General features: G+C 38.5%; 5 protein-coding genes and 2 long non-coding RNA genes across 14 annotated transcripts in view; 3 read left to right on the top strand and 4 right to left on the bottom strand.

The window, feature by feature from the left end:
* LOC124350689 overlaps positions 1-8955 on the top strand; it is a 67497-nt gene extending 58542 nt beyond the window's left edge. The window contains exons 1-6 of one of the 6 annotated variants that reach the window (XR_006921093.1): positions 7363-7423; positions 7961-8029; positions 8095-8231; positions 8497-8573; positions 8633-8740; positions 8815-8955. This is a non-coding gene — a long non-coding RNA (uncharacterized LOC124350689). Of the gene's footprint in view, positions 1-7362; positions 7424-7960; positions 8030-8094; positions 8232-8339; positions 8429-8496; positions 8574-8632; positions 8741-8814 lie in introns of those variants that run through there. The other 5 variants (XR_006921092.1, XR_006921088.1, XR_006921091.1 and 2 more) reach the window with 5 other exon arrangements.
* LOC124347052 overlaps positions 1-21050 on the bottom strand; it is a 67408-nt gene extending 46358 nt beyond the window's left edge. The window contains exons 1-6 of one of the 2 annotated variants that reach the window (XM_046798426.1): positions 20883-21048; positions 20494-20788; positions 20257-20411; positions 19984-20185; positions 19660-19911; positions 19054-19598 (exon numbers count right to left, since the gene is read on the bottom strand). In XM_046798426.1, coding sequence (XP_046654382.1) covers positions 19174-19598; positions 19660-19911; positions 19984-20185; positions 20257-20411; positions 20494-20788; positions 20883-21011 — 1458 coding nt within the window. In that variant the 5' untranslated portion in view covers positions 21012-21048 and the 3' untranslated portion in view covers positions 19054-19173. Of the gene's footprint in view, positions 1-19053; positions 19599-19659; positions 19912-19983; positions 20186-20256; positions 20412-20493; positions 20789-20882 lie in introns of those variants that run through there. The other variant, XM_046798428.1, reaches the window with a different exon arrangement.
* LOC124350757 lies at positions 4440-5041 on the top strand. The gene is made up of 3 exons (XR_006921106.1): positions 4440-4472; positions 4533-4799; positions 4866-5041. It is a non-coding gene; the product is annotated as an uncharacterized LOC124350757 (long non-coding RNA).
* On the bottom strand, positions 6378-7555 carry LOC124348944 (complement C1q-like protein 3). The gene is made up of 3 exons (XM_046799363.1): positions 7361-7555; positions 7034-7232; positions 6378-6943 (listed from the first exon to the last, which is right to left on the bottom strand). The coding sequence occupies exons 1-3, from the start codon at positions 7481-7483 to the stop codon at positions 6486-6488; spliced, it is 780 nt and encodes a 259-aa protein (XP_046655319.1). The 5' UTR covers positions 7484-7555; the 3' UTR covers positions 6378-6485.
* LOC124344808 (vascular endothelial growth factor receptor 1-like) lies at positions 9588-13805 on the bottom strand. The gene is made up of 16 exons (XM_046798250.1): positions 13447-13805; positions 13190-13337; positions 12938-13104; positions 12602-12851; positions 12301-12540; positions 12068-12223; positions 11899-12005; positions 11569-11817; positions 11368-11494; positions 11066-11296; positions 10853-11003; positions 10716-10786; positions 10441-10601; positions 10256-10375; positions 10064-10193; positions 9588-9999 (listed from the first exon to the last, which is right to left on the bottom strand). The coding sequence occupies exons 1-16, from the start codon at positions 13666-13668 to the stop codon at positions 9797-9799; spliced, it is 2733 nt and encodes a 910-aa protein (XP_046654206.1). The 5' UTR covers positions 13669-13805; the 3' UTR covers positions 9588-9796.
* Positions 14203-18233, bottom strand: LOC124344840 (vascular endothelial growth factor receptor 1-like). The gene is made up of 15 exons (XM_046798252.1): positions 17932-18233; positions 17682-17829; positions 17442-17608; positions 17061-17307; positions 16763-16993; positions 16516-16671; positions 16329-16435; positions 16018-16266; positions 15806-15944; positions 15506-15736; positions 15292-15439; positions 15023-15224; positions 14841-14960; positions 14643-14772; positions 14203-14571 (listed from the first exon to the last, which is right to left on the bottom strand). The coding sequence occupies exons 1-15, from the start codon at positions 18169-18171 to the stop codon at positions 14369-14371; spliced, it is 2718 nt and encodes a 905-aa protein (XP_046654208.1). The 5' UTR covers positions 18172-18233; the 3' UTR covers positions 14203-14368.
* Positions 21051-22295: 1245 nt separating the features above from the next.
* LOC124349445 (endocuticle structural glycoprotein ABD-4-like) overlaps positions 22296-26389 on the top strand; it is a 152525-nt gene continuing 148431 nt past the window's right edge. Inside the window, exons 1-3 of one of the 2 annotated variants that reach the window (XM_046800058.1) lie at positions 22296-22447; positions 22521-22711; positions 22781-23253. In XM_046800058.1, the coding sequence (XP_046656014.1) occupies positions 22439-22447; positions 22521-22711; positions 22781-23123 (543 nt within the window). In that variant the 5' untranslated portion in view covers positions 22296-22438 and the 3' untranslated portion in view covers positions 23124-23253. Of the gene's footprint in view, positions 22448-22520; positions 22712-22780; positions 23254-26389 lie in introns of those variants that run through there. The other variant, XM_046800077.1, reaches the window with a different exon arrangement.

A 26389-nucleotide genomic window follows, 5' to 3' on the forward strand; every position in this document is an offset into this window, starting at 1 on the left:
GATGCAAAAAAAAAGTTGCGTGAATGCAGTGCAGGACCTGCTAATACTTAATTGATTTTCATTTAGATTCGTCCTTGGAATGTTATGGGTTCTTTTTACTGGTTTTTTAAATCTCTCCACCCCTTCTTTAGTGATGTATGAGAGGGCAGAGTGGCATCGATTTAAAAAAGACCGTCGCTGCCCTTTTCTGGGTTTAAAGTCAGCAAAAGGGACGTAGAAAAAATTTTACTTTGGTGTTTTTCATTACTGGGGCGATTAATAAAGCTGAAAGGGGTTGAAGCCAACTGCTGGCATTACTCGTAAGGTAGTAACCGCGTAGGTCGCAAACGAGAGTTTTCCAGTTGGCAATATGCAATTCAGACTTGGTTATAATTTCAGTAAATTTTATTCTTTTATTATTACTCCGTAGTCCATTTTATTCAGGCGATGAATAATTTCTTGCGGCCAACTGAAGGTTTTACTCTGCGTATAAGGTTTTGTTCATTTGCGTCGCAATAGCGTAGATTAAGGCTAACCCGCAAATATTCCGAGTATAGCGATTTATTATCACCCATTTTTTTAAACAAAAATTTTAACTGACGACTGTATAGATTTCAACGTTGGTTAGGTTTTGATTTGTCGAAGCGTTTATATTCTTATCCAATGCACAATTGTGCTGAATGCCTAGTCGAGGGAATTAGTTTGGATAAAAAGCAAAGCGCTTTGCTGAGTAGTTCAACCGAGTTGAACTACGTTTTACGGTAGTATCATGGTTCTAAATGATTGTTAATTGTTCTATAATTATTTGTAAAATTATATTTAAAAAAAAAAAAAACTTCAACCACGAAGAACGTGAAGTCCTAACGATTAGATCCCCCGGCCCAATGGAAACGACTTAGAAATCGTTAGAAATCTAGACGGGCCCAAAGATCGACCCAAAGGAGCTTTGCTGATCAACCGACTAAATCTTTAGCATACTAAATATATAATATTGAATAATATGCTTCAGCCATGGAACATCGGAGTGCTAGCAGTACTAGCAGGTATCGTCCCATGGCCTCACCGTTAGGCATGCCCTCTATTGCGCTCAACAACAGAATCAATCACTTGTGTTAATAGGTTACGGTGGCTTATGGCTAACAAACTCGATGTGTGCCTGGTCCGAGATTCGAACCTTAGTCCCCTGGTATGGCAGCCTGTGTTGCTGACCATTAAACCACCGTTATCAATTATGATATTCATGTTTCTACGTTTTAATTGAAAATTTCTTAAATACTTAAATTGACATATGCGACATGTATGTATCAATATTGTTAAATTTCGTTGTATTGTAATTCACATAAAGAAATTTATTTTGCTCTTTTGCGTTTAAATTTATTTAAAGTAAATCAAAGTGTTGATGTTATGTCGATTTCACATTTCGGGTGTTAATTCCCTTTGCTCGAACAGTTTTTTTTTCTTCCGCCGGACGACGTGGAAACTGGAAACACGAAGTAGGTTAGCGATTCCAGCTAAATAACCTCCCGGGGCTACCGAAAAATGCGAAACCCAAAAAAAGTTTTCCAGTTTTAAATTCCTCCATCCGCTTCCGCCATTTAGAAACCCCGAGCAGACGTTATACATCTTCTCCGTCACCTTCTAGTCCACCAGAGAGTGCCGGAAGATCGCCGTTGGAAGGAATAGGCTGGCTCCAAGATCATTAAGTGTTTTTCCACAATCAGTCAAACCGATGTCAAAAAAACATCAAACCCAGAACGTTTATACTCAGTAGCACATTGTTTTGATAAACGAATGCCTCCGCCAAAAAGTTTTATTTTATATCGATGGATGGAAGCCAGTTCAAAACAAAAACTGATTTGTTATAGCGCTTGAAAAATAGGATGGTATAGGCATACTGTTTTAGACTAATTCGTCGAATAAACAATCAAGTGAACAAATCTCCCGCTGCAGCCGGTTCATTTTTCTGTCGCTTCCAGCAGTGCGCATCTATATTAATCAAAAGACATTTAAATAAATAGAACTCCAAATCGGCAATGGGTATCTATATTAGCTGTAAATTTCTCAAATTTTGCTGACTTTCACCGTTTAGGTGAGGTACTTGGTAAACAATCAAACTAATGAATAAGCGAAACAATGTATTTTTTTTAAATGAAATTTATTGAAAGCAACTGACAGAACAGTGTCAAATCAATCAAAAGTAAAACTAAACACTGACATTTTAATTTCCATATGGAATGTTCTGATTAATGTCGATGAAGAATGGCTTGCAGAGTGGGCGGAACCGTCGTCTGCATCATCGTCAAATGGAATGACACTTTAGTGCTGTAGGTCTCGAGTAGCCAAGCAGCTCAGAGGCAGTGGTAAAGCGCAGCCGATGAGGAATTGGAGGTTTGGATCGGGATCGCCCTGACTGGCAAGTTGGTTTTGCCATTCCTGAAACAGCATCAAGGGTGTCGAGCCGCTCACGTCCGATTGGTATATTTCGGCGCCGTATTCTATCAGCAGATTAGACTGAGCGAGATTGCCACGATTCATGGCCAGTAAGTGGAGGGGAGTCGCTCCGTTGAGGTCAGCTGCGTTAGGATCGGCTCCGAGTCTAAGGATCATCTGGATGATGGACAGCGTCCATTCTTCGTCCGGTTCACTAACCTCATTGTCTTCTTCACGATAATCTCTGATGAGTTCAAACTTCACTACGTCACTTTCGTCCTCAGACATGTCATCTCCGATTTCTTTATCGCCGCGTGACAGACATTCGTCACTCTCGCTGTCCATTTGTTGGTGAATTGCAGCGAACGTATGCTCAATACTCTTCAGATGGCAAAGCGTTTGTAGGAAATTGTGATTGGCGTTTCCCCATCTCTGATCTTTCAGTAAGAATTCATGAAAACTTCGCTTGAACTCTGTGCGATCCCCATCACTCCATTGCGGCATCAGCTCACTGGACCAAAAAATCAATTGCACTAAGACACTTGCCAGACCGAGCAGAGTGCTCCGGTCAATATTGCGTAGTTGGCGATTCCCTTGCAGATAGGACATGTAGTGACTGGTGAAATTGAACATTGCCATGAAACTGGCAAACGAAAACTCCTCTTGTCCCGGCCTTTCTTGTAGATTGATGAGGCTCGTCTCAATAATGTCAAGGGCCCAGTTGATGATTTGACTTGTCTTGAAACCCTTCCAGTGTTCAAGTGCTTGTGATTGCTGTAGGACGTACATCAACATGTGTATGGCGCGGCCGCTCTGCCCTTGGCGGAAGGAACAAATAGATGCCCAATGGCACAAGAAGGCGAGGTTGAAGATATGAGGACCAGGATGGACCTTGTCCAGGACTCGCTGGCTGACCAAAACTGCTTGGGTGAAGAGCTCGAGCCTAGACAGATGCTCCAGTTGTTCTATCGTGACTGCAAACTCGTTTGGCATAACATCCGCTTCATCATGGACCGTCGATTGGCGAAGATGCAGGGCTGCCCTCCAGTACATGAGACCGTTTTGCGGGGCTGGATGCGTTTCGTAAAAGTAAAAATTGATTGCGCCCATCAGTTCCAGAATGTTGATCTTCTCTTGTCGGCCGTTGGGACTGGAGACGATGGACTCGATGATCATTTGGGTGGTTTGCTGACCGGCTCGCACTTCAATGGAAAGGAGATAGGTGGAAATGTCTAATTCTCCGCAAACGATAGCCGCGTACAGCGCTGGAACGTCCAGGTATGTGACACCATTCAAAATCATCCGTCCAATTTGCCCGATGGGAACGTCCAGTTTGCCGACCAAGAATTTCACCATGTCCAAATTTCCTCCCTGGATGGCCACCTGAAGAGGGGTCTGTCCGTGTTCATTGTACGATCTTGACAATTCGGTAGTCACTGCCGTACCGTGGGTGTTGAGTGTTTCAATCAAATCCTCCCTGGAGCCTCTGGTTACAGCTTCAAAAAATGCCTCGCATTCCGCATAAGTTCTTATTCTCGACATCATTTCAACATTCGCACAAGATTCCATGCTGCTTGCAGGTTATTATCTGTTATAATCACAGTAATTGTATCTAGAAGGATTCAGAAGATACACGACGGGATCATAAGCAGTGGCGATCCCTTATATGTGAAAAGAAGGGCAAATCTTTGTTTGCAAGTCGACATTCTCCTACAATTTCAACTGTATCTCGAAATTGTGTCAACCAATTAACTTGAATTTTTTTGCAATGATTGCGTTTTAATTATTCGAATGTTAATCAGTTGTTTCATTCAAGGCAAAGTAATACCATTTTATTTGATTATCATTTCGATTCAACATTCGTCTAGTCTCTAGTCAATTCGCGCCGATCGTTATAGTGTGTAATATGGCCGCTTGGGGGTGAACTGTGCAACTATTACGACATTGTGAAAACTGGAATTATGCATTTCGAAACGCCATGGCCAATAGCACCTACCGTATCAAATCAAATCAAATGTATTTCGAAATTGCTCAAAGTTAACGATAAGCGATAGCTATTGAAGGTGAGAGCTAATCTTAATGCCTTGTAGCATAAATTTTAATTTTTTAGAAAATTTGTTTAGTCGATTCCGGGAAGTTTGACTGTTCTAGTCTCGCACTTCAAGGAACACATCAAACAAGAAGGATTGCGAACAGTGGCTAACCTGTCAGGAGACAACATGTCTGCCCAGTTTGTAGAGGCGGGCATGCTTAGGTTCCACTCCGAGTGCAAAGAGATCACCGATACTGTTTTCAGTAATGATCAGCTATTTAGCAGTGCTCTAGATGAGGCCTGTGCTGCAGTCGCCACCCATCGCCCTAATTATTAACCCTAATTATTAAACAACCTTGTAAGTCTTCAGAACTACTTGCCAGCGTTTTTACATTTTTTTTAAATTTTAATTAATTAAATCTAGGAAGATTCTTCGCCACATCGACTTAATTCAGGAGGTGTTGAGCCAGATCTAAACCCGATTCGCTCCTTCTATTAGCTTGATAAAAACGTGCATTGCGACACTGATTGAAAAGGAGTACCTGGAGCGGACCTCAAGTTTGATGTACGAATATAGCTATAATGTGGCGTAAAAAATGCAATCTCAACGTTAGTTCGCAATATCATTCTGTAATACTTTGGCGTTTAAACTTTTAAAATTGTTGAAAGGAAAACAGTTTCAAGATGGTTTTTACATTTTTGTGTTCAATTTAAGAAAGTGGAAACAAATTTGTGTGTTTATTCACACGTTCATGTAAACCAGAACTAGTCTAATTGTCTAAATAAACTCTACAGTATTTGATAATAGGGCAACACCGCTTGTTATGGCAGTTAACTTCGTCTGCACTCTGCTTGCAAGTTGCAACTGCAAAGTGCGAGGTATTCAGGTACGTACTCTTTTACAGTACCTGACATTTTTCGTCTTAAAAATGGTCAGTAAATGTAATAGGCCAATAAATGTGTATGATTTCGTAGTGAATTTACAGGTAACAAATTATACTAGGCAATTCCGTCGGATCAGGGATCATGTGGCCTGAAACTGCTGTAAATTTTCCAAAAATGTCGTATCTCGCTGCATGTGCCGGCTGTACGTTTCCTCAAATGCAGAAAAACTTCAGAACAATAAAAGGGATTATGTTGATTATGGCCATGATGTTGATCAACTTCTAACGGTTCCTTCAGTAGCAATGAAGATGGAGTGTGGTCGAATTTGTTGGTGTGGTTGTATTGTTTCAGTGAATTGTGATGAATGAATTCATTAGTCATTAGTGGCCTATCAAATGATGGCATTAGTTATATTTCAGTTAAATTTTCTAAAAGTATAAGGTGTTCCTTTTTCATTGATTGAGATGTCAGCTTCAGCGTTGTGAAATATTTTTAGTAATTGGCAAGTAAGAACTAAATTTGTTATGGTTTTAATAATTTTATAGTTGGATGACAGTCCAATGGAAGCCAAGGGAAGATTCCCCTCCTGCCTTATCTGTGATCCAGTGAAATGAGGGCCGGTGGCAAGTCATCTTCCAAACTTTCCCAGTGCGGATGGACGGTCCATCGTTCGAGCCAATCGTCAAGATTTTAAACGGAGACAAGAAGCGAGTAAGTGTGATTTTATTTCATTTTAAGAATTTTCAATATTTCTTTACAGTTGACGAGTTGAGGGCTAACAGCTGTATAATGATTCGTTGTAAAGGAAGTAAGGAAATTTGGGCACATGATGATTTCAATCCAGTGGGTCGACGTCGACTGTTGTGTCCGTGGACACATGGCGCAGTGTTAACAGGACTTGCTATGATTACTAAATGTAGTGAGGGATTTTCAGTAATGACACCTTGGCAAAAAGCTGAGTTTAGTTTTAAAGTAACGTAAAATATTTTTCATTTTTATTATTCTATAACTATTGACACATGATCGCATTTATTATTTATCAAAGAAACAGTTCCGTTTCCAACAATGTGTATTCGCAATGAATATACTTGCCGCTAAAAATAATTATGAATTAAAAGCAGGAATTGGTGGCCAATGCTGTTAGGTGTGTATCCCCCCACTAAGCAAAAATATCTTCTTCCATTAACATGCCAACGAAACTGGAATAGGGACCAAAACCGGGACCGATCCATTCGTGGATTTTTCCTAGTTTTAAATACAAACATATTTGGTCGCCTTTGCTCAACTGAAGAGTGGATTCGAGCGCGAAAGTCACGTAGTTGTTTGCACCGTAGGCCTGTCCGATTTTTTCCCAGTCGGACGATCTCCTGTTCCTGAACAGAAAATCGATTCGAACAGGAGTTGAACCATCGGAAAGCCCCGAATAAGCGAAAAAATATTTCCCCGTTCTAGGAGCCGTGAATATTCCCGTCGTAGGATTCATGGCATTTCCCACGTTGAGCCTCATCTGCTCGAAAGGAACGATTGTTTCGACATTGGCGTAGGTGGAAGTTCTTTGGGCGTAGAAGTAGACGGGGAAAGTTTTGACATCAACAAAGCCAATCCAGTTTTGGTAATCTGAAATTTAAAGAACAAAAAATCATCTATTGAATTGATATAATTATTTTTCTTGACGATTTTGGACGATAAGAAAGTAATTTTTTAAACCTGCGTCGCTGGGGTGTTTTTTGAAATCGCAGAAAACAGTTTCAATTGATTTCGCCCCTTGGACTAAATAAATCCCGTTGACACTTTGGCCCATAGTCTTGAGATCCCAACAGGATCTCGGTAGGGTGGATCCAACTTGTCTGAGACTTTGAGCTTTCAATTGATGAACTTGTTTTTCCAAATCTTGTTGTTTAATTATCTGAAAATTTATATCAAGCTGGGAATGAGTGAGATTGCGAAGAAAAAAAATTCTTTACGTAGATATAATTTTTGTCAATTTATGTAGTTGTATTTCTGATAAAATTAATTTTTTCTTCTATTACTCACGTAGTTGTTCCTGAGTTGTTCCAGTTGCGGTTGCTCCTCCAAATTTTGTTCAGCGGCCACTTGGTAAGTTGACCAACTGATCAAAACTAAGACGAAACTTAGGCGAATGGACATGCGAATCATTCTGATCGTGCCGATGTCAAACAAGTGATAGTTGTATCAAACTACCCTTCTATTTAAATAGGGTTCGTTACAGCTATAAGCAGTGTCGATTAAACAGTTGTATTAATGGTTGGTTGCGAGATGCCGTTGAGTTCTTTTGGCAGGTGCTTCGCACTTGAAAAAACACAACTCGTTGATGATTAATCACCGCTCTACAGCTATAACGTATTCGTATTCTTCACGCACTTTATTTATCTAGAATATTGGGGGTGACGTATGTAAACTGGGAAATTGTGTGTTCCCATGTTCGAAGGCGTGATCAAATATGCTTTGTTTAGTTTCTGGTCGGACTGCGCATTTGACCATGAAGCGCTGCAACAGCTGGGTGGTACACGAGTTCGAAAATAGTTACACACAGTTAGTTTGAACATGAGCGTGAGCCTGTGTTTGTCCAGCTAGAATATTCGTTCAAATAAAACCTTGATTATATTATTGCAGCTTTACATGGATTATACTAGGTGGACGCTAAATCGTACGTCACGGATTAGTTTCATATGCTCGTGACTGGTACGATTTCATTGACCTAATTTGAGATTTGCGTTGTATGCGATTTTCTACATTTTATTTCTTAGATGACTGTTCTATACCCTCATATGAACAACTCGCATTTCGCCAGCGACGATTTTAACCACAAGAGGGCCCTGTCACCCAATTGTCGCCGTATCCAATGGAAGCAACACGACAGTCGATTACATTGCACCGCAAAACGGTAAAAGTTTATCCACGAAAATCTTAGACGATCCACGATTAATTAATATTTATCAGTAATTTTAAATATTTAAGACATTTTTCTCATCTTTTTTCTCGTTTTTGCAAGCCGAAAGACCCAATCGCCAATCGCTTGGCAATTTTCAATTTTGTTAAAACGAAATTTTTCTAAAAGAACAAAGAAGGGAATGGGCGCAACAAAATCCATGATGGCCGACCATTTGCTTACCAGTCCTCCTTTTCTTAACTAATGTTTGTCAGCTCAGTCGCCATGGAGATGGAGTGTGGTCGAGTTCTGCTGATTGAATTGTGTCGGACTTAATATTCCTGTCATCTTCCGTGAGTATAATTTTAGTGTTTCAATTACTTTGATTTATTTCGTGTTGACTCTCTTGTCGGTAGACGGTAATCACCTGCTTTCCTGTTGAAATTGACTAGATTATTAGAAGCCAGTTGAAGATCAAAGCAGGGAGGAGTACATGCTCGTACGTCTTCTCAACTGTCCAACCGGTAAAATAAAGTACATCCAAGTTTTATCTGTTGTAAGGATTACTTATTGTACGTTTGTGATCTTTCAATTTCAGTGTCATAAAATATTGGCAAACTTATCTCTGTGATCAATGAAATGGAAAGTATTTGATAAGTTTCATATTGATATTTTTGTAACCTAACTAAAAATTTAATAATGATAACTATTGTAATGAAGCCTTGCTTTCTACTTTTTGTTAACAGGTTTCACCAGTTCTGTTCACCAGATCTTGGTGACTGGGACGGATGAAACCCCTAACCAATTTCCCCCCCCCCCCCTTCTGACAACAGATGCCAACACGTTGGAGCACAACAGGTAGGAAAAAAGTTAAAATATTTCAAGTATTGCGATGGAATGAGACATGTGATAGTTTGAAGTTGTCTGGTTAATTCAACTTATTAATGTGTAAATATGGGGGTTGGGTGTGTGGTCTATAGAGTTAAATCTCAAGCCTCTTTGATTATAATATAAAGTTAGATTTCTGATCACTATTCAATGTCCAGGTTTAAAAAATACTATGTTTTAATCTTGTATTTTGATACCTGCCTGTTTGAATCTTCGGCGATAGGTGGGAGTCGAATGGCAGGCGTATTGACTATTTTGGTGGCGATCCATCCCCTTCGTTTTTTGTGGGAACGATTCCGTGTAGAACGAGGAAATCCTGCGAGCAATTCTTGACCGAGAAACGATCGCTTCGTCAGCACACGATTTAAAATTGCAAGCATAGTATACTTCCATGTATCAGGCTAATATTTTATTCCAATTTTTCGACAGTTTTTGTGATTAAAGTTAAAGCATAAGCGATAAGGGAAATTCGGAGGGTGTGGGAGGGTGGATTTCAAAGGTTTACTTGGATTTAACTTTAGAAACGAGTCAAAAGTATAAGGACGAACCGAGTATTCCAAATATTTCAATCTCGTTGCTGGAAATAGATTTGCTACGACTTTGTTCATCGTTCAATAATGTAAAAATTCTTAAAAATTTCAGACGGGAGTGGAATACCTCTAATATTTGACTATTTCAGTTTCTTTTCCCGTTCAGTTTAAATAATCGAAGCTGTTATTTGACTTGATGTAATTTTCCATCATCTCGGCCAATTTGGAGAAGGTTGGCCTCTCTTTCCGTTCCGAATTCCAACAGTTTTCCATTATTTTCCCGAAAAAATTGGGTGAATATTCTGGTGGTGTCATTCGATAACCATTTAGAATTTCTCTCTTAAGTGCCCAGCCATTACCCATTCCTGAAAGTTAAAATGACTTGCATCAGTCAAACATAATGTTCCGTTCCGTTAATTCATTTCCCACCTGGATAGGGGTCTTGACCGAGGGAAAAAATCTCCCACAGAACAATCCCGTAAGACCAGACATCCGATTGGTTTGAAAAGATTTTATCAGTCAGGGATTCGATGGCCATCCATTTGACTGGCAATAATACCTATCATTAAATCAGGCCATTACTTTTCATTGCTACATCATTACTATTATGAACTTGATTACCTCTCCCTTTTTCTCGTATTCGTAATCCTTCATTTGCCTTGCCATTCCGAAATCGGTCACTTTGACAACTCCGTGATCGGCCAAAAGAACATTGCGGGCGGCCAAATCGCCGTGCAGAACCTTTACGAGCAAATTTCTTTTTTGTTTTTTTTAATTGTTGATTCAGTATTAGTAAATGTCGTCACCTTTTTGCTTGCTAGGAATTCCATCCCTCTAGCAATTTGCAATGACCAGGAGATTAAGTCGCTTGTTTTAATTATTTGATTTAAATCCGTGCCCGAATCTTCTTTTTCGTACTTGAAGGGCAGGGCCGGTTCGAGAACATTATTAACTTTATGTCCTGGCTCTTTAATTTTTGTTAAATCATTTGAAAATGTGTCAATGTCAGGGTTGTAAAATTTGATTAAAAAAATATGTGAGTATTCAGTATTTTTGAAATTTGATTTATGCGTATACTTACGTTGGAACTTTAAGACTTCATTCACATCAGAGATAGGGTGATGGTCTGTAGAATCATTTCCGACTGGTTGACTGTAGTGATAAAATAATAATAATTTTCCATCGATACTTGTTCATCGTTTAAATTGTAATGATTACTTTGAGGGTAGTAAGTTCATTTCCGCCGTTATTTTCTCGGGTAACATGTTGCCCAATGCGTCCAACTGATTGACGAATCGGTCTCGGTATTTTATCAGATGCGATTTTAAATTGCCAAATCTGCAATACTCTATTATGACCAAAACTTCTTCTATAAATGAGAGAATGGAATCAACGTTTTGGTTTCGTCTTTTTCGTGCTACCTGATTTTACCTTTGACCATTGTTTGGGTGCAGGCTCCCATCAAATTGACTACATTAAAATGAGCCCCTAAATAAATACGAATTTTTAATTCCCTTATGAGAGCGTCCAGTGCGTCTTTGGTCTTGGCCGTTTGTTTGATCATTTTAACGGCCACTGTTGTCACAGTTTCATCCGAGTTTTTGATGCCCACGGCTTCGGCTTTGACAACTCGGCCGAAACATCCAGTTCCGAGTTCTTGACCTTTTAGTTTCATTTGTTATATTTTATGTTCTTTTCCAAATCATTTGTAAAATATCGGGAACAAAACAAACCGAGTCTAAGCCTTTTCCTGGGAAACTCCCATTTCTTATCGTAGGGCAGGAATTCCGTTTGATATTCAATCGGCACATTCGGGTCGATTCTGCCTGGATCTCCACCCAAAATTCTTTCAAGGGTTTTCTTTTAAACAATTGTTTGATTTACTTTGGTAATGAATCGCACATTATTTGCATCAGTCAAAATTTATTTCTTACTTTGTCGAGGTAAAATTTGATGCCGATCCCCATCCCGACTGCAAATAATCCGATTAATGTTGTAAAAATGATGACGGTACTTTGTTCTTCGACCAATTTGAAACTGACAAAGAAGTTTCGCTGTCTGGCCTCTCCTCTGCTGTTATTCCATCGGCATTCGTAGGTTCCTCTTTCGTTTTCGTTTCCCTGCAGGGTCAAAGTTGACGAGGTTTCGTTTTCGTAAACCGAGTCAAAGTATCGTTCGCCGTCCTTGTCATCAGTCAATTTGAATTAACAATTAAGAGACATAAAAACAGAGGAAACGTCAAATTTTCACTTGAGAAATTTCACCTTGAGCCAATGAATAGAAACGTGTTTCGATAGCCGATTGCAGGTCAGATTTGAAGCGATGTGTTTTTCTAGCGCAACAGTACTGGGCATTGGGTCGTTGTATATTTCTATGATGTGTCAATTGATTTAATATTTCAATTGATGGACGTGTTGTTTCGCTATTGGATACCTTTAATGGTGAAAGATATCTCTTTCATTTTGAAGAATCTTTTGTTGGTTATTTCACATTTGAATTTTGTGTGGGAGTTATGTAGAGTCAAGTATGGCAGGTAGAGTTCACTCTTGTAGAAAAACACAAATTTGGCTTCCTCGCTTAATTGAAAATCTGCATCGATTGAAAAAATTGTATGAGCAAATTAAACAATATCCCGACCATTTCCCTACGATACTTGGTAAATGGACCTTGATTATTAGTTGGCTGTGAATTCTTTTCACCGTTTGCTGGGAACCTAGCATTAAATTTTTCCATCCTCTTTTTCTTGGGGAGTAATATGACTGGACGATAAAAATTGTTATTGTCGTGATAGAACCATTTCGGCCTGTTTTTTTCCTGTCCAACTTTGTTAGAAGTAGTACAAATCAATGTAACGTTAGATCCTTCCACTGGGTCGTCAGGTGCTCCTATTCGTTCCAGTTCCATTCCTGGTTTTGCAATCGTCAATTATTTCGAGTTGAGAGGAAAATCGAATAATTAATCTGTTGCCTTCTACAACTAATGCAGCGCGTAAAACATCGGTGGCGTCTGTTTGATTCGTCGAGAAGAACCATCTCCGAAATTCGCCAGATTTTCGACTAAAATGTTTGATGCTGACGCGTTTTCCGTTGACAAGAGGCAAATGTCCAACACAATAATAATAGGTCGAGTCGAAAATTGTGGGGTCCTTCAATGTCAGTCCTTTTTTAGGATCGAAGGACCATCTCGTATTTTCAAACGACGACGAGGAATCCCAAACCTTTAAAAAGTAAATAAGACGAATGTTTTTACCCTCATCTGACATCTGCCAAAGGCATTTTCTGGTGTCGAATCAGTGCGAAATACCTTGAAGTATTCATTTTGAAATTGGACTGTTGTTTCTCTCGTTTGCCGAAAAAGTGAGAGGCTGACGTTGGGATGAGTCACTTTACAAGGGAAAATAATGGGTTCTCCTGGTTTCCCGCCCAAAAAGTGATCGTTATCGCCCTCCCTAAAAACCAGCTTTTCGTGACCTGAGTGCGAACGATCAATTGAATCTTTTAGTGAAGATATATGACGTTCAAAGCGGTTATTGAATCAAGGAAAACTATTACGAACTGGAAACGTAAACGTATCGATTTTCTATCCATTTCCCTTCACATTTGTAGAAACCCGTGTCATAGACTGTGGCGTTTTTTAAAGTCATCGTCGAGATCAGGTGCGTTTCATTCGTGAAAGTTGTTTCGTTAAAGCGTTTTATCCATTGCTATAAAGGTATTAGTAATCAAACACATTTCAAATGTGAACAGCAATTTTAGTGTAGTTACGGCGATGTTATGTTATAGATTTACTATACATATTTTGTTTTGTTATACCTCCTTGAATGTGACGTGTCTGGGAACTGTCCATTTTATTTGATCATCTGATCGATTTAACTTTTCGACGCATGCAAGTGTTAGGGTTGAGCCGGCTTCAATCACCTGATCTTCCTTTTGTATTTTTGGAAACATTTGGACTTGATCGGTTTGGACGACTTGATTGGCCAATACGTAAAATAAAAGTCCCAGCAGCGCGATTTTCTGTTTTCTTGACAACATTTTCAGCTTGAAAATGCACCCATGCCCCCACTACTCAAACGTAAAACGAAAAAGTTCGAACACTCGACTAAATATATTTTTTAAAAATTTGAATTTTTCAACGAGCAAAGAATAATTAGCCCAACTTGTTGTATGCGCTCTTGTCTGCTACGCACTAACATTTTCTGCTTTACTCAAATTATACTCGCTCTTTACTTTTTTTTCATTTCGCTATTTTTATCCGATAGTTTTAACTGATAAACTCTCGCTGCTTCCTTTTTATTTCTGGTGACAATAGTTGGGTGCGGATGTTTGTGGTTGGCAACCTTGCAAAGGATTTATTTTCAGAAAAGGGATATTTGATTAGGATAAGCGAAAATTTGAAAACAATTTCATGGCAATCATAACTTAATAGTATTTTTCACATCTGAATTAAATCCCACTTTATTTTTTAAATTTTTGGATTGAAATCTTATTGCTTGTTTAGATTGGAATGTTGGATTGAGCTTTATTGAAATCTTATTATTTAGCGTGAAATAGAGTCTTATAATTTGAACCTCTTCAAATTTCCTTTGTATAGCCTACTGTTGTGGTTTCCTTCTATTTTGTTTTGGCCAATAACGTTACATTAATTTAACGATGTATTGGGAAAAACGATTGGATGAAATAGACACACGCTCATTTTTCCCAAATGATATCTTGGTTAAACGTTCTTTAATTATCAGTCTAAATAATCTAAACTGAAATTAAATTTGATGTATGTTTCTATCATATCAACCAGTTGGAGGAAAGTTGGTCTTTCTTTTGGCTTTTTTTGCCAACAGTTTTTCATTATTTGATCGAAAAAAACGGGCGAATATTCCGGTTTTTTCATTCGGTATCCATTTTGAATTTCTTTTACGAGTGCCCAGCCATTCTCCATCCCTGGAAAATAGAGTCAGAAATAGAATCAGTTGAATTGGACAAATGCATAATCAGTTTATTCATTTTCCCACCTGGATATGGGTCTTGGCCGAGGGAAAATATTTCCCACAAGAGAATTCCGTAGGACCAGACATCTGATTGGCTGGAAAATATTTTATCCATCAGGGATTCGATGGCCATCCATTTGACTGGTAATAACTCCTATATTATCAAGCCAGACAAAAAGGAGTCCATTTATCGCAAGAATGATTTATTTTCGTCTTCCTTACTTCTCCCTTTTTCTCGTAATCATAGTCCTTCATTTGTCTGGCCATTCCGAAATCGGCCACTTTGACAACTCCTTGATCGGCCAATAGGACGTTGCGGGCGGCCAAATCGCCGTGCAATACCTGTGAGGGAACTGAAAAATAGTAACATTTTGTTTTAGACATTTTAGTATAAAGCGTTTCACCTTTTTGCTTGCTAGAAATTCCATCCCTCGTGCAACTTGCAATGACCAGGATATCAAGTCGCTTGTTTTAACTATTTGATTCAAATTTGTGTCCGAATTTATTTCTGGGGTGTTAAACTGACGTTTAAATTCAGAGTTTTCATTGACCAATGCCTTTGCATTACAAATGGGATTTACTGTAACATCATAAGTTACTTGTTGACTGGTTAATTTTGAAAAATGTGATGATTAGTCGAAATCACAAACCGTTTTATTTCTCTGTTTATTACTTAGCGTTTTTTTCGATTTCCGTCGTTTCTTTCTCAGGTATCAAAATACCAAAAGCGTCCAAATGATTCATGAATTTACCTCGATGTTTTATTAAATGTGATTTTATATTGCCAAATCGACAAAACTCGATTATGACCAGAACTTCGGCTACAATTGAAAAAACAAAATGGGTCAAAATTCAGATTACATTTTTTTCTTTCTATCCGAATTTACCATTGGCGATTGTTTTGGTGCAGGCCCCCATTAAATTAACGACATTTAAGTGAGGCCCCAAATAAATCAGAATTTTTAATTCTCTGATGAGTGCGTCAAGTGTGTCATCAGATTTCGCATTAGGTTTGATCATTTTGACAGCCACTGTTGTCACAGTTTCATCTGAATCTTTGATGCCCACGGCCTCGGCTTTGAGAACTCGACCGAAACAACCGGATCCGAGTTCTTCACCTTTTAATTGAATTTCAAATTAAATTTTGCTCATCGCTAAAATTTAATCATCAAATGTGAACAACAAACCGAGTCTGAGCCGCTTCTTTGGAAATTCCCATTTCTTATCGTAGGGCAGGAATTCCGATTGATAATCCATTGGAACATCCGGATCGATTTTGTCTAGATCTCCATTCATTTTTTTCTCCAGCACATCTTCCAGTTTTCTCTTTGAAATTATTTGAGTTGCGCAATTTATAGTGAAATGAATAAGATCTATTTTCTGTCAATTGATTTGTTACCTTATCGAAGTAAAATTTAATGCCGATTCCCATTCCGATTGCAAATATTCCAATTAAAAATGCAGCTACTACGATTAATGTATTTTCTCTTTCGAGAGAAGATTGGACGATGAAGTTTCTGTGTCTGGCCTCTCCTCTGCTGTTATTCCATCGACACACGTAAGTTCCTCTTTCGTTACCGTTTCCTTGAAGAGTCAAAACAGATGTAGATTTGTTTTCGAAAATGTTGTCCATGTATCGTTTGCCATCCTTGATTTCAATTAGGGATTATCAATTAAATTGGAAATTATTAGTAATCAGGAAAGTTTCACCTTGAGCCATTGAACAGGAACATGTTGCGACAATCGGTTGCAACTCAAATTCTGTGCGACTTCTTTTTCTAGGGTTATTATATTATTCTCTGGGGCGTTGTTTATTTCTATGAAATGCGAATGGATTCGTGATTTCAATATATACCCAGTGAATTATATTATTGAGCAGACACTTTTACAGCCTTACCTTTAACAGTAAAAGAAATTTTTTGATCTAAAGATAATCGTTCATTGCTGATTTTGCATTTGAATTTCGTGTAGAGAGTATTTAGGGTTACGTTATGCAGATGCAATTGACTTTTGGAGAAGAAATGAAATTTGCTTTCCGTCTTTATTTGAATATCTGCACATCAGTTGATGTGATGTCACACGTAGAATGTCAAACAAAAGATAATTTTCCTTTTTTCTATGATGAAACTATTATTGTGTCCTACCATTTTTCCGTTGCTGGAACAAAGTTTCCGATTCTTCTTTCTCTGAAAAGTTCATCAAGTTATTCGTGCTGTTACTTTTCTCTGGGTAGTGGAATAGGGAATAATTATCATTGACATGATGGAACCACATCGGGCGAATAGGCATATCATCGTAGGCAGTGCTGCAAATTAATGTAACGTCGGATCCTTCCACTGGGTCGGCAGGTGCTCCCGTTCTTTCCAGTTCTATTCCTAAAATAGTTTTGCAATCGTAAATCATTACGAGTGCATCAGAGAAAACATTATAGTTGTATATTGCCTTGTACAATTACAGGCAAGCGCGTTATGTCGGTTTCGTTGATTGCATCCAGTGGAAACAACCAGCTCCGAAATTCCTCAGTGTCATCGTCATACTTAATATTGATGCGTTTATTTTCATTCCAGCTGGGCAAATGGCCGACAAAATAATAATATGACGAGTCGAAAACCTGTGGACTCCTTAACTCCAGTCCCCATTTAGAGTCAAATGAAAATCTGGAATTTTCAACTGACGACGAATCGAATATCTTTTAAAACCAAGACGATATTCAAATGATTATTCTTTTGCGTTAGTTGATTTTTAACCTCGGAACTTTTCTTCCATCAACTTTCATCCAACACCTTGAAATTTTTTTCTTTTTAAAAATATTTTGTGAAATACCTTGAAAAATTCCTGTTGGAATTCGACTTCTAATTCATTGGTTTGCCGAAAAACTGAAATGCTGACGTTAGGATGTGTCGTTTTCAAAGGAATCCGGATCGATTCCCTTTCTTTGGGGACGGTCAAGTTATTATGTTGTATGTCCATAAAAACGAGTTTTTCGTGACCTTTGGTTACAAACAAAAATGATGCAATCAATCATAATTTCGAGAAGAGTGAAGACAAATAATAATAACCAACTGAAAACGTAAACGTAGCGATTTGCCGCCCCTTTCCTTTCACAGTTGTAGAATCCCGTGTCGATGGGTGTGGCATTTGTCAACGCCATCGTCGAAATCAGGTCCGTTTCATTCCTTAAAGTTGTTATTTTCACTCGTTTGGCCAATCTCTGCAAGGTATAGTGAACAACGCACGTGAAATAATGAAGCGGTTTCCAATAGACACACGTGTCGATATGACATCAAATGAATAACTACAATTTTGTTGTTACTTCTTTTCTTTGGGTGATTCGGGGAATTATCCATCTTATTTTATTTTTTGAAAGGTGCAACTCTTCGACGCAAGTGAGTAGTAGGGTTGAGCCGGCTTGAATGATGTGTTGCCCAATCCCGTGTTGGTCCTTTTCCCCTTCCGGAATTATTTGGATTTGATCAGTTTGAACGATTTGATTTGCCAACAAGGCAAATAAAAGTCCCAGCAATGCTGCAAATGCCCGTTTCGTTAAAAACATTGTAATGTCCGAAAACGAACGGCATCCGAAAATTTCGTCCGTTCAATAGGCCAAGACTCAGACTTGACTGAGATCAATCTTTTCCACGTCGTTCATTTTAATGCATCGCGTCCCTATGCGAGAAAAGGATGTCTGTGTGGTTTGACATCCCACACAACAGATTTGATACAATATCAGAAGGCGGAAATTCGTTTCGGCTAAAAAAGATAAGCGACAATTTGAAAGTTGACTTTGCTGTTCTGCCAAGTTGAATGGTCCATTACATTTTATGGTTTTATTTTCGCACTTATTTTAACGTTTCGGAAAAAAATCTACCCTTTTGGACTTGATTTTTCTAGGTTTGCGACTCTGCCACAAGAGGTGCGTAGGTTTACTCTAAAAAATCACAATCCTTATCACTTGTTTAGCTTTGTGAAATAAGAATCAGTTTGGTTAAATGATTCCAAGTCAAAAGAATATTTATATTCAATTGGTTATCTGACTATAATTTTATTGCTGTCACAACAGTCTATCCTCTTGAGGGTAAGCTAGAGTTAAAAGCTGTCAGTATCTACTAAATTTGTAACAGACAGACAGACAGACAGGGATGAGATATACGTTGGGTGCGATTTCCTTCTTTTTATTTCTTGCTGGTTGACGTTTTTGATCCTCACATGAAAACTCGTATTTCGCTCCGTAGTAGGATTTTTAGAAAATGAAATATTGCGTCTACCAAGAAGTGAATAACAACAGCAAAAAAATGTTTTCTTTTTAATATGCGTTGAAGTCCTTTTTTTTCTTTTGTTTTTTTCTTTACATTTTTGAACACACTGTTAAATAGAAATGGCCGTGCAAAAATGTTTTCAGACTATGGAAGTGAAGTAATTAACAGAAAACACGAGGAAATGTTTAATTCATTTTATTATTCGTCAATTGCATGAACTGCAATTAAAATTACAATTTTAGGTAACAAATTAATCGTCTAAAATATGACTACGCAAAAATGTCAAAACTCGGCTATTATTATTCGAAGACATCTTCCTCTACTAACAAACCTACAAAGCTAGTAAAATGTCTATTGTCATCGAATAGTGTTCCACTCATCAATTGCAACCTAATCTGGTCCCCTTTGGATAGTTGCAAAGTAGCCTGGTGTGAAAAGGTATTATAGACCTCACTACTGAATCCACTTCCTATCTGAACACCATTTAAATGAAGTTCAATATCTACAGAAGTTCCAAGATTGATTCCTGAAAAAGTGAAAAAATATTTTCCCGGTCTTGGTGTGGTAAAAACTCCTGTTGAAGGGTTCATGGCATTTCCCACATTAGTTCTGGTCAACTCGAATGGAATGGCGGTGTTGGCAGTAGCGTAATTCGCGTTTTTCTGTACATAGAAATAAACAGGAGATGATTTGACATCAGCGTAGCCAATCCAAGTTTCGTATCCTGCGTCAAAAAAAAAATTGCGATCATTTTACTAATTTACTTCAATCAAGTCTGAGCAAACCTGCGTCCGTTGACATTTTGCTAAAGTCGCAATAAACCGTTTCCACTTGGGACACGCCCTTGATCAAGTATAAACCGCTGAGGACATGTCCGATCTGCCACAGTTCGACGCAAGACGTTGGCATTCCTTCGACCAACTTTTGGCCTTTGCATTTCAATTTTCCCAATGTGTGTATACCGCTTGACGCTGCAGGGGTCGTTCGTCCGAAATTCAAACGTGTGATGGGCAAACTTCCCTTTGCAGTTATTTCACCTGATTTGTTGTAATTTTTAAAAATTATTCTTCTAAAAGATGTTCGATAAAATGTTGGTTTTGTCAACATACCTTCGTCGACTAGATTGACGGGTACGTTGGCGTCACAGTTGCAGTTTTTACTAGGATCGACACAGGTTTTGCCGATTCCGCACAGGCACGTGTGAGTGGAATTATCGTTACCGTGCCAGAAATATTGCTCTACACCGTAGCGGTCGTTCCACCAGGAATATTGGATTCCATCGTACTGGAGTGGGGCCGAGTAACACTCGTACTGAAAATTAAATTGCGGGGTAAATTCAATCGTGTAGGATTGGAAAAAAAAATTATTTTGATGTAACGAACCTTAATTGACTGCCGGCAATCTACAGAAATTTGTGCCAGAGCTGCAATTTGTCTGAGTGATGCTTCGTACACGATTGGTCTGGTATAGCATCCGGGTTCCGTGCAATGGCTAACGTTAATCGCTGCTTCTGCGTCGTGTCCAATTATTGTCATTCCTGTCGGATAACAATAGGATACAATTGTATTAATCCAAACTTCTTTTATTTATTCAAATCTTGTTTGATAAAGGTACTGTACCTGTGGACATGTCGCAGTTCACCTGGATGGGATCGTCTCCAACATCTTGTCCGTCGGGATCGATCCAGTAAACGTCAGTGGGCAATGAAGGGTCGGCCATACGGACCTCGTGACAAGATCTTGGCATTACACCTTTCGAGCCCGACTTTAATACCGGTAACATTTCCTGCATTTCCTTTTTAATAATCTGGGAGAGGAGCGATCCTTGTGATGCTATGAAATCTTGTTGGTGGAGCTTGGTTTTTAGCTGCAGGACTTCATCTCTGAGGTCATCGAATTCAGTTTTTAAAGTTTCCTATTCAAGCCAGACAACAATTAAATAATTAGACAGCAGCCAAAAGAAAAAATGTAATCAACACAATAATTGTTATTATCAAGTTTTTGTTTACGTAGTCTAAACGGAGATTGGTGTCGCCTTTCGTAGACAGCAAGTGATTTGGATGTTGGCTTGTTGTCACGCTCAATAGGAAAGCGCTGAAGAAGACGAGTGTCTTGACCTGCAGGGATGACTTGGCCATTGTCGTGACTAATTACCGAATGTGTTGTGTTTTGGCATTGGCAGTGATTTCCTATTTATAGGACAATATAGGTGAATCAAAGTTTGTCTTACGTCGTGACTATTGAGATAAGATTACGCAATAATTGGTATCTTAACTGGTCTACGGTACTTTTTTTTCAATTGATGAGATACGAAAAGAAATTAAAAATTCCCCTACACGTGACCAATTCGATTGACACACATATGCTGCGCGTCAATTGATAAGGATTATTTGGAAATCAGTGCGTCAGTGCCACAAATATTAAAACTGAGCTTGTGTTGATCAAGCAGCAAAAGTTAATTGCAACATGGTGTCGATTGTAGTAGCGATCTATTATCATAAATCGATTGATTCAATTAGTTAAAAAAAAGAGTCCCTCATAAAGGAATGTTAAAGAGAAAATTAACTGCAAACGATTATCCTCAGAAGAAAAAAATATTCTCTATATTCTTCATTTCTAATTATTACAAAACTAAGATTTCTTGTAGCGAACGTATCTCGGTAAAGCGTTAATGATGACGAATAATATGACCAGCGTAACAAGTTGTGTAGCAGTTCCACATTTGTGTTAAGCAGCTTGATTGGGAATGTTTAACCTGTTTATTCTTTTGACAATTCGAATCAGTACCAAACTTTTAGTCTCGGGGAATTCCCTGCTGCTGGTTTTCAGTACGTCCAGCGCTGAATGACATCAAATGGCCTTAGTACAACAGAAAATATTTATTTATTTAATTTAACCCGATTGAACCCCTTCCTCAATTTTTTTTTCTTATTTTATGAACATTACTCAGCAAGCACTTAACCAAAAAAAAAAACCGTCACTTCAATTTTGAAAGTGCGTGTGAAATTTCGCTTTATGCTTGAGCATGAAGCTTAGCAATTTGCTTCTATTTGAATTTTGTACGTATTTTGATTCCTTGGTGTTATTTAGAACTTCTCTTTCATTTATCATTGAAAATTATTCTTAGATTACAGTAATGCCATAGTGCTATTCAAGGGCAGCACAGCTTTAATGGGCCATTCCTAATGAAATTTAAATTATACAATTCTTTCCGAAAATTGCTAAGTTATCAGGGTTTTACTATTGACATTCCGTATTTGCACTTCCTTTACCTTCTGTACTTCATTACAAAATGTCACAGTAAAGAAATTAACTTTTTAATTTTGCAATTAGAATATATAGCATTGGATTCGCAAAAGGGCGCGGCCAGCCTTTGCTGTTACGGTGTTTTACCCAACAGCAGACCACAAGGTGTGACGGGTCTTAAAGGTCTTAAAGTGACGGACTTTCACTGCCTGAGCGATTATTAGATAGTTGACTATTTCATGGGTGTACCAGCGAGTATAAAAAGTCCAGCGATTGTCCATCCAAAGCACCATTCTTACGAACAAACAATCGAAGCAACATGAAGCTGGTAAATAATCCACCAAAGTTGTTTTTGTTTTTTTTTTAATTTTTTATAAGTTAAATTTCATTTTTATTTACAGTTTATCGTCGCTGCTCTCCTGGCCGTTGCTGTCGCCGTTCCTTCCGGCTATCCGTCGAACTACAAAGACTCCAGTTACATGACGTCTCCCAGCAACGCTTCCTCCGGCTACAACAAGGACAGCAGATATGGCGGAATCACCATCACCAGCCAACACGACGTCCGCAATCTCGACGGAAGCAGCAAATGGGGGCAAGTCCTTATTCTCTTTAAATTAATTAGGAAAATACTAATAAAAATTAATTTTGATTAATTTTGCAGCTACTCTGGATCCGACTACACGACCCGTGAGGAATCGCAGGTGCAGAAGAAGATGCAAGGCGTCGCCTACGATTCTTATGGCAAAGCCACTTACGACGACGTTTATGGCAACACCAACGCTGGATCCTCTTACTGGGTCTCCCCCGAAGGCGAGAAATTCACTCTGACCTGGACCGCCGATGAAAACGGATTCCAGCCAAAGGGCGACCACTTGCTCGTCGCTCCCGTCCACGTCTACGAGCTCCCAGTTGCTCCCGTTCACGAATACGAACTCCCAGTTGCCCCTGCCCTCCCTTACCGTCGCACCGGTGCAGGCAGCTACAATACCTACAATACTTATTAAATTATCTAGAGCTGTACCATGACGAAATTTGATTAAATTAATAAAGTACTTTCCTTTAAACAAATTTCTATGTGGTTCTGCCAGGAATAGTTCATAAAACTATTTCCTTTTGGCATTGCCAGAACCAATACAAAAACTTCTGCTGTTAAGCGATGACCCTCGGATATGGGAATGGCATTCCCATTTCCCATTTAAAAAAAAAAAAAGAAATACGAATTAATAAGAACAAATAAGAATAAACACACATTCCATACTGAAAACTGGATTAATTTATAAGTGCCAAGGTCACCGCTCAATTGTATTTTCCCTCTTTCAAAGTTTCAATCTTAAAATTTTTCTCAAAAGATTTGTTTTTCTTGAAAATCGTTCACAAAATGGGTTGCTGTTTACTAATAAAAATTTGGTTTTCCCGCCTAAAAGCAACAACGAGCGTCCATAGCAACGGCGGCGGGGCGACTGTTTAGTAATACCTTCTAGTTTCTACTGCTCTTTTCCCATCGTGATCGTGTGCTGTCTGCTGTGGACTGAGGTCTTAAATCAACTAATTACGTTGAATACGTAATTTGCTTTGGCGTTGGCTTGGTGTTAACTTGTTTTTGACTCTTGAATGCCTTGTGATGCATCTCCGTTTAATTGATTTGAAAATGTGATCTGAAAATAACTTTAGCAGCACACAAGAAGGGGAGGTTAGATGGAACACGTGAATGATTTGAAGTTTAGTGTTCCATTAGAAGCAGGGGACCATTTGAATCTATTCACGTGATTTCCAGCCCACAAGTCCGCCACACCTTGGCGGACTTGTTTATCATCAAAATGTATTCCTGGCGACTAGCGGAAAACGGATGTGTGGTTTAGCAACATGCATGAAAATATTTGGTATATGACAACTGACAAGAGAAAAACTTGATGCGGGTAAAAAACTAAATAAGCCATTTGGTTTTGTTTAACGGTCTTGAAAAAATATTCGTACCACGTAAAAATCATCTAACATTTTGCATGTGAAAGAGAAACTCTTTAAGTTTGCGGATGGTTTTTATTACGTCACATGCTATTTTTGCAAGGCGGTCCTGGTTGAGGAACAACAGATAACAATGCGCTATTTATTTTTTTTATTTATTTATTTTTGCTAGTAAAAAAGATATTCTAAAATATTTTCAGTATTTTCCATCAAATAGATGTGAGCCAAATAGGCCGTACCGTGCAATACTCCGTCAGCCCAAAAAATCATTCCCCGAGTTTTAGTCGTATTTTGTTTACCCGTCAGCCCGCCGTAAGCCCAAAAAATCATTCCCCGACTCCCCGTCCCTGAGTCCATTCCCCGATTTCTAGTCTTTTTTTGTTTACCCGTCACCCCGTTTGAACTAAAGCTCGGGGAAAATTGTTACCCCCGAGTCCATTCCCCGAGTTTTAGTTACCCCCCAGTAGGCCAGGTCAAACAACAACTTCAGCAGACATTATCTAAAAACATTTAGTCAAGGATGCTGTAAAAATCATTAGCTAAAGGTTGTGTTATCTATTACTTACAAACAGTTGACTCATTTTATCCGATCTCCGTTGTTTAACTTTTTGAATTGTTTCGAAGAAACTTATGAAAGTTACGACTTGTTGGACGTGTAACGTGTAATCATAGACTCTGCAACCAACATAAGATTCAAAACTCATTACCAGATGGCGTCACTGTCGCCCTTGTTGTTTCTGCACCGTTAAATGTAGCGAAATGGGCGAAACAAAGTTTTGCTAATTTAGTAATTTATAATTAGTTTTCTGTGATTTCAAAAATCAAGCTGAACTTCGTATCTTATGTAGGTTTAGTTTTCCCTAGTTTCCTTATTTTGTATATTATACCAATTTATTTCTGCAAGTCTAGATGTATGCTGTCATTCCAACAAGTTGGCTTAGCGCTCAGTCACTGTTCATCATGATCCTCAGTATATCAAAAGCCTAAAACCCATGTTTGAAACCCACATATAGTGGAATACAAATGTTCTGAGATAGGTAATTTTCTCTTTACTGCTACCATACCAGAACAGTGAAGCATTAAGACCATCATAATTCAGATTTTCATATAACAGGTACAGATACTGTGGCTCATGAACCACAGGATCTTTTTGGAATCTTGCAATTTTGGTGTTTTAACCTGCAACAGCTTGTCTTTTGTTGTGGCTGTTTCTACTTCTGTTTAGAAGGAAACTCAGCCGAGGGATAGGTAAAGTTTTATTTTTCATAGGTAAATCCGTGTAAATTTGTAAGTAACCTAGAGTTCTTTTTCCCATTGCTACTTAGAGTTTCAGTGACATGAAGAGTGTGGAATGAATAACATACCTGCCATGTGTTTGTAAACATACCAGATCTGCTGGATGAAAATCAAATCATGCCTTACTATATTCATCACTCAAATGATAAAGGTACAGCATCAATATCACCTGCCACCATACTGCTGCAAAAATGTTAATGACACTTTCTTGACCATCAAAAATTTATCTCAACACAAGGAGTAATGCTGTTGGTTGCTGTGAATGCCATTTTTACTGTTTTTTATCATGAACATGTCAGTGTGCTTCTTAGAAAACGTAAAGACTGATATGTTTTATTCATTTTTATATTTTCATTAATGAGATCCTTTTTTTGTACAGAGCTCGCAAGATCCCCATCTATGAGAAGAGTGACTTCCACCAACGTTCTACTCCATCCTTATCTTCGAGACACACGCTCATCTGGCTTCCGTCCTGCTACACAATTTGTCCTTACTTCACTGACGAGTTACTGGACCACTTCAGTGATCGCTTCCGTCCACTATGACACACCTGTAGTCATTCACCACTGGATTATACCCAGGTACCCGACAATTGAATTATTTTTGTAGATTATCTACCAGTAATATATTTGCGTTGAACTCTGTCTGTGTAATAATTCCAAAATCAAGCCCTTCTTGCTCGCAAACGAAGTTTTACTTGGACGTTTCTTTTTTCTAACGCTAGATGGCTTTTCGATAATTTTTAGCTGTCAAAACAGTCAGTTTCAGATACTTTGCACATCTCCTTAAACATTTATCGGTAGTTTTTTGTGGTAATCTTTTAGTGATAACTGACGATAACTATTCCCCCAACAAAGCTCACTTGTTAAATTTTCGATATTTGCTTATTTTTTCTACTTCCGGTTTTACTCATTTCAGTCAGTAGTTTAGTAAATATTCATTCTACGTACAAAAGAACCACATATTCGTGATCCTAGTGAAATTTGTGGTAAAGTTCATGTATTTTTTTGTA

The sequence above is a fragment of the Daphnia pulicaria genome, chromosome 1 (genome assembly GCF_021234035.1).
Source record: "Daphnia pulicaria isolate SC F1-1A chromosome 1, SC_F0-13Bv2, whole genome shotgun sequence".
NCBI lineage: Eukaryota > Metazoa > Arthropoda > Branchiopoda > Diplostraca > Daphniidae > Daphnia > Daphnia pulicaria.

Bases quoted from the DNA above. Each gene is read 5' to 3' on its own strand.
- LOC124348944 (XM_046799363.1), bottom strand. From the start codon at position 7,483: ATGATTCGCATGTCCATTCGCCTAAGTTTCGTCTTAGTTTTGATCAGT. The intron at 7,233-7,360 runs GTGAGTAATAGA...ATAAATTTTCAG, and splicing joins AACAACTCAGGAACAACTAC to ATAATTAAACAACAAGATTT. The intron at 6,944-7,033 runs GTTTAAAAAATT...TTTAAATTTCAG, and splicing joins AAAACACCCCAGCGACGCAG to ATTACCAAAACTGGATTGGC.
- LOC124344808 (XM_046798250.1), bottom strand. From the start codon at position 13,668: ATGTTGTCAAGAAAACAGAAAATCGCGCTGCTGGGACTTTTATTTTAC. The intron at 12,541-12,601 runs GCAACAGATTAA...TTGCAAAACCAG, and splicing joins CGCTGCATTAGTTGTAGAAG to GAATGGAACTGGAACGAATA. The intron at 11,818-11,898 runs GTGAAATTTCTC...ACTGATGACAAG, and splicing joins TTTCTATTCATTGGCTCAAG to GACGGCGAACGATACTTTGA.
- LOC124344840 (XM_046798252.1), bottom strand. From the start codon at position 18,171: ATGTTTTTAACGAAACGGGCATTTGCAGCATTGCTGGGACTTTTATTT. The intron at 16,994-17,060 runs GCAATATACAAC...AAACTATTTTAG, and splicing joins CTTGCCTGTAATTGTACAAG to GAATAGAACTGGAAAGAACG. The intron at 15,440-15,505 runs GTAAATTCGGAT...TTTCAATTGTAG, and splicing joins CACCAAAACAATCGCCAATG to CCGAAGTTCTGGTCATAATC.